Source organism: Rana temporaria, chromosome 10 (genome assembly GCF_905171775.1).
Source record: "Rana temporaria chromosome 10, aRanTem1.1, whole genome shotgun sequence".
Classification (NCBI taxonomy): Eukaryota; Metazoa; Chordata; class Amphibia; order Anura; family Ranidae; genus Rana; species Rana temporaria.
The window spans coordinates 134,118,442-134,130,595 of record NC_053498.1 but is presented as its reverse complement, the minus strand read 5'-3'; the positions used below and the strand labels follow the sequence as shown (position 1 = coordinate 134,130,595).

Sequence of the window (12,154 nt, the reverse complement as noted above, 5' to 3'; positions counted from 1 at the left end):
TTAATACCGGTGGTAATTCTTACAAATAGACATAAAACAGCCAAAGCATTTTAAGTTCCCATAAATATCCCTCTTGCTCTTCTATGGCTGCTGTTCCTGGGCACTTTCTATGGTTTATTCCCCAAATAATTACTTTTGGTGACTTTGCCGTTTTTGAGTCTTAGCTTCATACAATATTTGAGCCACAAAGGTGGGGGAGATTTTTGAGCTCCCAAAGCCTGTTGGCTGTTTTATGTCTTCTTATATGAATTACCAACAGTATTGGAGATGTTTTGGCTCTTATGGCTTTGTGAGGCCTTAGGCAAAACTTGACATGGGGCCCCACTCACGCCCATGATGGGAAAAACAATTCAAGGACAAGGGCCTCTTCCCCACAACCAGGGCCGGTGGTTGTCTAGGCTTTGTGAGGCCTTAGGCAAAACTTGGCATGGGCCCCACTCAAGCCCATGATGGGAAAAATAATTCAAGGACAAGAGCCTCTTCCCCACAGCCCTGGCCGGTGGTTGTCTAGGCTTTGTGAGGCCTTAGTCAAAACTTGACATGGGGCCCCACTCACGCTCATGATGGTAAAAATAATTCAAGGACAAGAGCCTCTTCCCCACAACCATGGCCGGTGGTTGTCTAGGCTTTGTGAGGCCTTAGGCAAAACTTGGCATGGGGCCCCACTCACACCCATGATGGGAAAAACAATTCAAGGACAAGAGCCTCTTCCCCACAACCATGGCCGGTGGTTGTCTTGGCTTTGTGAGGCCTTAGGCAAAACTTGACATGGGGCCCACTCACGCCCATGATGGGAAACATAATTCAAGGACAAGTGCCTCTTCCCCACAACCATGGCCGGTGGTTGTCTAGGCTTTGTGAGGCCTTAGTCAAAACTTGACATGGGGCCCCACTCACGATGGTAAAAATAATTCAAGGACAAGAGCCTCTTCCCCACAACCATGGCCGGTGGTTGTGGGGGGTCTGTGAGCAGGAGGCTTAACGGAATCTGGAAGCTCCCTTTAACAAGGCGGCCCCCAGATCCTGCTCTTTAATAACTAAGGGGTGGGGGTCATCCGGTGATGTCACCTGGTGGACCCGCCCCTTGTGACGACACTGACTGAGGGCATGCTGGGTCATTGACATCACAAGGGGTGGTGTCACCGATATTCACTGGTTGTTAGGGATACTAGCAGCCCCGCTCCTGAGTCAGGGCTCATAACGCTGCCTGACCACAACAGCGTTAAGATCCCCTGTCCCTCAAAACTGGGGTAACGCATTGGGAAAGTTAGGCGGCCTTGAGGCCCCTGTGAGTGGGAACCCTTAGGCGAACGCCTAATTTGACTAATTAAAGAGCCGCCTCTGGCCACATACACACGATCGAAAAATTCTGACAAGAAAAACGTGGATTCTTTTTCCGACTGAATTTTGGCTCAAACTTGTGTTGCATACACACGGTCACACAAAATTCCAACCGTCAAGAACGTGGTGACGTACAACACTGCTGTGTGCTTGTCTATCAATACAAATCTATTAATCGGCTAAAAAGGGGGGAAATAAAATAGAATTTAAAAATTAATATTTGGATGAATACTATAATTATGAGTGTCTGTGAGACACTAGTGGAAAGATCCCTGCAATTTAATGTCCAACTCCACCCACATGCTGTGACCAGTATTTGGCGCCCCACTCCCCCTGTTGGACATTTTTGCTGCTTTATAGATAATGAGGAAAGAGTTCTTAGCTCTGGAAACCCCCCAACATATAGAAAGTCATTGGGGTTTATTTACTTAAACTAGAGAGAGCAAAACCTGGTGCAGTTGTGCATGATAACCAATCAGATTCTAACTTTAAAAAAAAAAAGAAAAGAAATGGGAAGCTGATTGGTTTCTATGCATAGCCCCACCCACTTTTGCACTCTCTGGTTTTAGTAAATCAACCCCATTGTGTGATTCAGCCTACCAGTCTTCCCCCATAACCACAGTACTCTCACCATTTAATTAAGGAATTCTATAGGTTTGTGCAAATCACAATCCCTGAGGAACAGAAATGTGCAACCCTGTCTAGTTGGCACCACTCTATGCTGGGAGATTTCTTCTCAGTCTCCAGGGAACAATGGGGAGCCATCTAAAATGATCAGTTATTAGGGATGCTGCTCTCCTGAGGCTGACTTATTAGGCCGTTTGTACCCTTTATAGTGATTGAGATCATCAAGCCAATTATCCGGATTGTGTAACAGTCTCTCTGCAAGCATGGTCACCCTTAGCGCCAACCTAGCTACCCCGGTCTTATTATGTTGTTAGGGCTGAGAACTCAGAGAACGCTCAGGAGTGCAGAACAGAGGGTGCCACCTTGTAAAATATGTGTTTTCGTTAATTGTTTAGGTGTATAAGATTCCTTACGGTAACTACACCAGGAAGCTGACCGCTTGTGTGTCCACCATAGGGCTGCAGAGTGACGTTTGTCCCAAGAAGTGGATGATCACCTCCTCAGCCTGCGACTCTCGCCGAGGGTGGAAATTCGACTTCAGCTTCTACGCTGCTGACAGGGAGCAGAATTACACCAGGTAAATGACCTCTTGGAAATCACATCGCATCTAGTTGCATAAAACCCACCACACTTTTTGCTAGTGTCCGTTGCAACTCTAGGCAAGGAAGGGTTGGAACCAATGTCAGGTTTTTATTGCTAGACAAAGTTAAAACCAAGTGCTGGATACAGATTCTCAATGAGTCTACTAATTGCATTGGCACTGGGCACACTGGTTCTTGTTCAACACAACTCCACAAAACAGGGGGAAATGATAAGGATTGACCCCTGATACAACCTCAGGGCGAACCCCATTCTGCCGTTTAACCCAAATCATAATAGTGAAACATGCAGGCCAGAGAGGAGAGAGAAACAGTCCACATCTTCACCTTCCAATGTCCAGCCATAGAGAGATCGGGTGGAGCCTATGCTGCTCCTTTTATTAATAACATGACATCATACAGATAAGCATACTGATTGGTTCAGTTCATATAGTTCAGTCCCTTATTACACGCCCCTGTGACGTCTGTTCTTGGCATACTGCACACGTTTCAAATGTCTCTAATTAGCACAAATGTCTGCGTGTCATACAGGGATCCCCATTCAATTTCACAAGGGCTTCATTCTTCAGTCGATGGGATGGGCCGGAAGGAGGGAGTTTAGGAGTGCAGTAGAAGGGGCCAGCTGTCTTCACTTAATTACTTCCTGAAGGTTCCTTTAACCCTATAATGTCTCTTAAGGAAAGTAACAGCACTGTGGTGTATTTTCACACATACATATGTAACATTTGAGTAGCTCAGGAGGAAAGTAATCATAACACAAAATATTCATTTTAGTACTTCCATCACAGAAAGCCCAGCATTGAGAATCTACATATATACAGTCCAATGAGAGTGCCAAAAAAGTCCAGGATTCAAAAGTTTTTCATGATAAAATTGGTTCATAGCAGAAAAAAATCCAATGCGTTTCGAGAGTCAAACATTTTCCCCCTTCATCAGGGTTTAGGAATTTGTTTGAGCTCAAAGTGGTTGTGAACGCTGAATTTGTTTTTACTTATCTTCTATGTATTCTATGTGTGCAGCTCTGAGCTCAGCCCATATAATACTTACAGTGGATATAAAAAGTCTACACACCCCTGCTAAAATGTCAGGTTTCTGTGACGTAACAAAATGAGACAAAGATAAATAATTTCAGAACTTTTTCCACCTTTAATGTGACTTATAAACTGTAAAACTCAATTGAGAAACAACCTGAAATCTTTTAGGGGGGAGGGGGGGGGGGGGGGGGGGGGGGCAGGAGTAAAAACAAAAAACTAAAATAATGTGGTTGTACACCCTTTTATAACTGGGGATGTAGCTGTGTTCAGAATTAAGCAATCACATTCAAAAACATATTAAATAGAAGTCAGTACACACCATCATCTAAAGTGCCTCTGATTAACCCCAAATAAAGTTCAACTGTTCTAGTAGGTCTTTCCTGACATTTTCTTAGTCGCATCCTACAGCAAAAGCCATGGTCCGCAGAGAGCTTCCAAAGCATCAGAAGGAACTCACTTCACAGTGCTCACTTTTTTTGCCGGTGGTGACAGTGTCCGTGCTGCGAGCGCGAGCGTCAATGATTTAAAAGCCGCTCCTTCTCCTCAGAGTGTTCTGTGATAGGAGGAACACAAATCTTCCCAGCAGCGCCTCTGTTCTGTGTTCCTCCTATCACAGATGCCTTCTCATTCTCGGACGAGATGAGAAGACGTCCGTGATAGGCGGAACACAGAACAGAGGCGCTGCTGGGAAAATTTGTTTTCCGCCTATCACAGAACACTCTGAAGAGAAGGCGCGGCTTTCAAATCATTGACGCTCGCGCTCGCAGCACGGAGACTGTCACCGCCTGCAAAAAAGTGAGTGTTTGCGGTGATTGCACTGGGGGGGGCAACAAGTTCAGGCACAGTGGGGGCAAGTGATGGCACAGAGAGGGGCAAGTGATGACATAGTGAGGGGCAAGTGATGGCACAGTGAGGGGCAAGTGATGGTACAGTGAGGGGCAAGTGATGGTACAGCTAGGGGCAAGTGATGGCACAGTGAGGGGCAAGTGATGGTACAGTGAGGGGCAAGTGATGGTACAGCTAGGGGCAAGTGATGGTACAGTGAGGGGCAAGTGATGGCACAGTGGGGGCATGTAATGTAATGGCACAGTGAGGAATGTAATGTAATGGCACAGTGAGATTTGAAATAGCCTGTTTCTGTCAGCGGTTCTGGCTACCCCTCAGCTTCCAGAAAGACTAGTAAGACGGGGGTAGTCTTATACAGTGAGTATATCCCAAAACCAAAAATGTTCCTGGAAAATGAGGGGGTCGTCTTATACGCCCAGTCGTCTTATACGCCGGAAAATACGGTATATTGAAATATCTTACTGGAGAACCCTGCGCTATGTAGGGATAACCAAGGCCCGGAATTACAATAAGGCAAGACCCTGAGGCAGATAAACGTTGAATGGTACCAGGCTGTCTCTTGGTTTATTATTTTTTGTACATATTCTTCTTATGTTTCTTATAACATAAGGAATGTTAAAGGGTTAGTTCACGTTTACCATAAATCTGCCTATGCAAGTAAGGGGCACATGTACACAAAAACAAACTGTGTAACTTTGAAGTTGGATAATGCCCCTGCTATAGGTGTAGGCCATTTAGGTACTTCCCAAAGCTTGGTCAAAAAAACTCCAGAGGTGGAATCATCCCATCCTGCCTTGTGGATAGGATATTTCTGAGACACTTCTAGCCATTACTGCTCGCCCCCGCCATCACAGGAGCTAGCTCTCAAACTCCCACACATTTGTTGTCTACTATCTCCTCCATCGCAGCATCGCTGAGCTCAGAGCTACTTTGACAGGGGAGAGAGAGAGCGCATGCCGGGTGGCTTGAAGTGGCTGAGGGTGTCTTAGCAACATCCTAGCAACAAGAAAACATGGAATGATGCCAGCTTTGAGAGTTTTCAGCCAGGTTTCAGGAGGTACTTATATGGCCTACACCTATTGCAAAAAACTATTTCCCTTTGGTCAAAGCTGCACAGTTTGGTTTTATCTTCAGGTTCCTGCATAGGTAGTTCATTGTTAAAGGTAAACTAAGCCTTTAAAGCTGAAGCTGGGCACCGTTTAATTTGGTTTTGTATTCATTAAAAAATAACATAAAAAAAAAAAAGAACGTGGAAGTATTTGAGTTTGTTTTTATACCAGCCTCCTGCAATCGCCTATGCTGCAGTGCTAAGATTGGGAAAGATTTTAGTAATACTAGAAGCCAATCATGAGGTTCTGCACAGCACAGTGCTTTCAGACTCCTTCCGGTAGCTTCCTGATAGGAGAAAAGAGCAGACTGTTGACCATCAGGGATGGACTGACCATTCGGGCACTGCCCGAGGGCCCCATGCCTCTAGGGGGCCCCATCAGAGTTGCCAGCCTCAGTAAAACCAGGGACAGTATGTAAAAATCTGTGTTTTTTTACATCTGTCCCTGAAATGTCCCTTACCGACATCCTTTTGGTCTAAAAATCCCAAGATTATAGCTGCCCCGCCTCTCCAGTACCTTCTCAGTGTGTGTATGTATACTGTGTGTCTGTATGTGTGTTCTGTGTGTGTGTATACTGTGTGTGTATGTATACTGTGTGTGTATACTGTGTATGTATACGGTGTGTGTGTGTACTGTGTGTCTGTATGTGTGTTCTGTGTGTGTGTATATTGTGTGTGTATACTGTGTATTGTAAGGGGTTAGCTCGGTAGCGGGGTGTGTGACCTCCTGAGTGGGTTCACTACACACTGAATTTATACAGAGAGGCAGCCGTGGGTGGTTGAAAAACAAGGGTTATGGTTTATTCTTCCATATTGCTGGAAACAAGTTCAAGCATCAAAACAGCATAAACAAAACAAAACATAAAATAAACCCTGGCCACTTGGGCCATCTACCTTCACAACACAGGAACCTACCTATGGAGTCTGGCACAGCCTACTGCTGGGCAGACACTGCTGGTCTTCCAGCAGAAAACAGTAGTCTTTTTGATTTTCTTATCACACAGCAAACATATCAACTACCACTTCACCTTCAGAAGTCTTCCTCAGCTCACTGCTCTCCTTAACTCAACAAGTCTCAGGATGCAGCATTGAGTAGTAATCCTCTGGACAATTTATAGAGGCCTTAATTGCCTCATTCTGAACAGCTGAAGCTATTCAACGTCCTTAAACCTTTCTGGCTACCTCTGCAGCCGACACCTGATAGTAATTGGTGAATTTTCTGTCTGTGACAACACCCCCAGATTTACCTGACTTCCTGTCACAGTATGTATACTGTGTATGTTTACTGTGTGTGTATATTGTGTATGTATACTGTGTATGTATACTGTGTATGTTTACTGTGTGTGTATATTGTGTATGTATACTGTGTATGTATACGATGTGTGTGTACTGTGTGTCTGTATGTGTGTTCTGTGTGTGTGTATACTGTGTGTGTATACTGTGTATGTATACTGTGTGTGTATATTGTGTGTGTGTGTACTGTGTATGTATATGGTGTGTGTACTGTGTGTCTGTATGTGTGTTCTGTGTGTGTGTATATTGTGTATGTATACTGTGTGTGTATATTGTGTATGTATACTGTGTATGTATACGGTGTGTGTGTGTGTGTATACTGTGTATGTATTCGGTGTGTGTACTGTGTGTCTGTATGTGTGTTCTGTGTGTGTGTATGTATACTGTGTGTGTATATTGTGTATGTATACTGTGTATGTATACGGTGTGTGTGTACTGTGTGTTCTGTGTGTGTGTGTAAATTGTGTATGTATACTGTGTGTGTATATTGTGTATGTACACTGTGTATGTATACGGTGTGTGTGTGTGTGTGTGTGTGTGTGTGTACTGTGTGTCTGTATGTGTGTTCTGTGTGTGTGTGTATATTGTGTATGTATACTGTGTGTGTGTATTGTGTATGTATACTGTGTATGTATACGGTGTGTATGTGTGTGTACTGTGTGTCTGTATGTGTGTTCTGTGTGTGTGTATATTGTGTGTGTATATTGTGTGTGTATATTGTGTATGTATACTGTGTGTGTATATTGTGTATGTATACTGTGTGTGTATACTGTGTGTGTATATTGTGTGTCTGTATACTGTGTATGTATACTGTATGTGTGTGTGTGTGTATACAGTACTGGGGGCCCCCATAATCTCCTAAGGCCTGGGGGCCCCCATAATCTCCTATTGCCCGGGGGCCCCCATAATCTCCTATTGCCCGAGGGCCCCATGAGTTGTCAGTCCGCCCCTGTTGACCATATTAGTGTTCTGATGCTCTTTCACTGCCCAATCACAGACAAGGGTGGGTCATTGATCATGCTATATACAGGCTTACCAGTAAGTATCAAACACAAATGAAGTTTGGTTTGCTTGGATTTGAGGAAATACAGTTTCAGCACACTTATAGAATACGCTCATTTTTATTACATAAAGTGTAGAGAATGGTGTGACCACACAGATGCAGTGGCGTCCCAATCAATGTTCCCCCGGGGGGTTATTGTAATTGAAATGTACCCCTGGGAAGGAGAATGAGAATCTGCAATAAGGCCCCCTCCCCCTGCAGACACTTTGATCATTTCCAGCATGGTGAATTAGGCTGTTTATTTGGCCTCTCCATCCATCAGCACACTGCATCTCTTCTTTCAAGTGGTCTGTCTAAGCTGCATCTTGCTTATTCCCAGGGCTGGATAGACGGCTCGGCTCAGCGCCTCCGCGGCCGGCTCTCGTATGATCCGCGTGCTTGGTATTCTGGTCTTGTCTGGGGAAGAGGCAGGCTTGTCTGTCTCAATGTATTATTTTTCATGGACAGCAAACCTTTATATGAACACCTAATTTTGAAACTGCCCATAATGATTATATTTTCAAATAGTGATTCATTTTAATAATGCACATTTTTTTTTTTTTTAATGCTAAAACAACCCTCAAGATGAGAAAATTAGTTATACTTACCTGGGTTCATGCTGTTCAAAAACAACAATCGCTGCTGGAATCCAACGCTTCCAGCTACGGCCCTTACATCACCACTGTTTCTGCATAATATATGATTTATGTTATCCATTATTTGTTTTCGTATTAACATTTAATGTACAGCAACAGATTTGAAGAGATGGCTATCTAGGGAGACATCACAGCAGTAGTTATCTCCTGTCAAGAGTGAGTCATTATTGACCTACTCCCTAATAAATTTCAGCTTGAAATTAGTTCTTCAAACCACATTTTTTTTACAATAAAGAAGCAAAGGAGTCAGAGAAAAACATGTGCAAAAAGCTGACAGCTCCATCTGCTGGCCAAAAAGAAATACTCTTTTACACAGACAATTTTCCTGACGAGAAAAATGCAATTTTTTATTTATTCACATTGTGAAAAACGGACGTGTGTAGGCTTTAACCACTTCCCGCCCGGTCAATATACAATTGTCGTCTGGGAAGTGGTTGTGAAATCCTGACTGGACGTCTATTGACGTCCTGCAGGATTTCATGCCGGCGCTCGCCCGTGGGGGTGCGCAGCGCGGCTATCGTTGATGCGGGGTGTCAGTCTGACACCCTGCATCTCCGATCTCGGTAAAGAGCCTCCGGCGGAGGCTCTTTACCATGTGATCAGCCGTGTCCAACCACGGCTGATCACGATGTAAACAGGAAGAGCCGTTGATCGGCTCTTCCTCACTCGCGTCTGACAGATCGGCGGCTCTCCTGACAGAGGGTTCACGCTGATTGTTTATCAGCGCAGCCCCCCCTCGGATGCCAACACTGGACCACCAGGGAGTGCCCCCCGGTTGCCAAATGGAGCAAAAATAAATAAAATAAACACAATCGATGCCAATCAGTGCCCACAAATGGGCACTGACTGGAAACATGGGCAACACTGACTGTAATAATGCCCAGCAATGCCATCAGTGCCACCCCTCAGTGTTCATCAGTGCCACCCAGTGTCCATCAGTGCCACCTCTTAGTGCCCATCTATGCCCAGTGCCCACCTATCAGTGCCCATCTGTGCCACCCATAAGTACCCATCAGTGCCACCCATAAGTTCCGCCAAAGAGTGCCCAGTGCCACCTATGAGTGCCCATCAGTGCCGCCTATGAGTGCCCATCAGTGCCGCCTATGAATGCACATCAGTGCAGCATAACAGCGCCGCCTATCAGTGCCCATCAGTGCCACCTCATCTGTGCCCATCAGTGCCATCTCATCGGTGCCCATCAGTGACGCCATATCAGTGCCCATAATTGAAGAAGAAAACTTACTTATTTACAAAAAAATTAACAGAAAAAAATAAAAAATAAAAATTCAAAAATTTCGGTCGTTTTTTAGTTGTTGCGCAAAAAATAAGAATCGCAGAGGTGATTAAATACCACCAAAAGAAAGCTCTATTTGTGGGAACAAAATGATAAAAATTTCATTTGGGTACAGTGTAGCACGACCGCGCAATTGTCATTCAAATTGCGACAGTGCTGAAAGCTGAAAATTGGCTTGGGCAGGAAGGTGCGTAAGTACCTAGTATAGAAGTGGTTAACGACGGGAAAAAAATGTGCATGTTTAGAAGCAACTTATGAGAAGGGAAATTAGCATAATCAGCCCAATGGGTGGCGCCATTCGAATGGAACTTTCCCTTTATAGTGCCGTTGTACGTTTTGTACGTCACCGCGCTTTGATCAATTTTTTTTTATCACAATCATGTGTATGCAAGGCAGGCTTGAGAGGAATCACGTTGAGACAAACGTTGTTTTTTTTTTCCATGAAATGAAAAATGGTCGTGTGTACGCGGCATTAGACTAATGCAATAATAGCCTAAGTGACTAATTTGTAATGATGGTAATTTTTTTAATGCTGAAAAAAACACTGAGCCCTGGTTCACACTGGGTACGATTTGGAACGATTTGAGATGCGATTTGACATGTCAAATCGCATCTCAAATCGGCGGCAATTGTCGGCAATGGCACTGTCCTAATCAGTGCGACGCCGTATCTGCGATTTCAAAAAGTAGTTCCTGTACTACTTTTTGCGATTTCGGGCCGCGATTTACATTAAATTGCGGCCGAAATCGCGGCAAAATCGTGGCAAAATCGCGGCCACGAAAACGCGGTAAAATCGCGCATTTTACCGCGATTTTGAATTTGCAGCAGTGTGAACCTAGGCTCAAGGTGAGAAATTTGTTATACTTACCTGTGTTCATTCTGTTGTTCAATCCAACACTTCCAGCTACGGCCCTTACATCACCACTGTTTCTGCATAATATATGATTTATATTATCAAAAAGTAAAAAGTAAACAATTTTTTTTTTTTTATCAAATACCACCAAAAGAAAGCTCTAGTTGTGGGGGAAAAAAGGACACACATTTTGTTTGGGTACAGCATCGCACGACTGCGCAATTGTCATTTAAAGTGATGCAGGGGTGTTTAGCAAAAAATTGCCTGGTCATTAACCACTTCCGGACCGCCGATATACGTCGGCTGTTTGAAGAGGGATATCCCTGTTATGGCAGCAGCTAGCTGCCATAACCCAGGTATCCTCGTCTTAAGCAGGCGGTCCGGTTTCTGATAATGGTGGTCTCTGCGGCAGATTCGCCGTGAGATCGCCGTTATCGGCGTCGGGAGAGAGGGCCCCCCTCCCGTCACTCTCCAATGCTGTTGTATGGATACGAGTGTGGGGAAGATGGCCTCCACCTGTCTTCATACCATAGCAGGGCGGAAGTAACGTCAAAATGTCACTTACACCCATAGCTCTTAAAGGGCCATTTTGTTTTTTTTATTAATGCATTTTAGTGTAAATATGAGTTGTGAGGTATTTTTTGACCCCAGATCTCATATTTAAGAGGACCTGTCATGCTTACTTTGTTCTATTATAAGGGATGTTTACATTCCTTGTAATAGATATAAAAGTGACCCAATTAAAAAAAAAAAAAATCTACCGTATTTATCGGGGTATTGGGCGTTCCGGCGTATAGCGCGCACCCCTAAAGTGGACCCGCATTCCTGTAAAAAAAAACATTTTAATACTTACAGTTTTGGTGTCTTGCGCAGCGTCTATCGGCGGCCTCGTTGGGTCCGGCGTCGGTCTGCGGCTTCGGGGGTGTCCTCCTCGTCCGGTCCGGCGTCCATCTTCGGTGTCCTCCCCGCTCGATCCCCGCTTCCCGCGCTGATTTTGAACTACTGCGCCGGCATATACCGAGCGTATTACACTCGTGTATAGTCGGGCAGGCTCGGCTCCTCTCGCGGTCACGTCCTGTACGTCCAGGACGTGACTGCGAGAGGAGCCGAGCCTGCCCGACTATACACGAGTGTACTGCGCTCCGTATATGCAGGCGCAGTAGTTCAAACTCGGCACGGGAAAGCGGGTATCGGCGTATATCGCGCACCCACAATTTTGCCCTAAATTTCAGGGCAAAAAACAGCGCAGTATACGCCAATAAATACGGTAAATAAAAGGTAAAATAAATAAGAAAAAATAAATAAAAATGTTTAAACCTGCCCTGTCCCGCCGAGCTCGCGTGCAGAAGTGAACGCATACGTGAGCAGCGCCAGCATATGAAAACGTTGTTCAAAACACACATGTGAGGTATCGCCACGATCGGTAGAGAGAGAGAGAGCAATAATTCTAGCTCTTGACCT

General features: G+C 44.8%; 1 protein-coding gene across 1 annotated transcript in view; it reads left to right on the top strand.

The window, feature by feature from the left end:
* Nucleotides 1–12,154, top strand: part of DISP3 (dispatched RND transporter family member 3) — a 171,924-nt gene that overhangs the window by 121,189 nt on the left and 38,581 nt on the right. Inside the window, exon 13 of the mRNA XM_040326322.1 lies at nucleotides 2,364–2,545. Within this exon, the coding sequence (XP_040182256.1) occupies nucleotides 2,364–2,545 (182 nt within the window). The remainder of the gene's footprint in view (nucleotides 1–2,363; nucleotides 2,546–12,154) is intronic.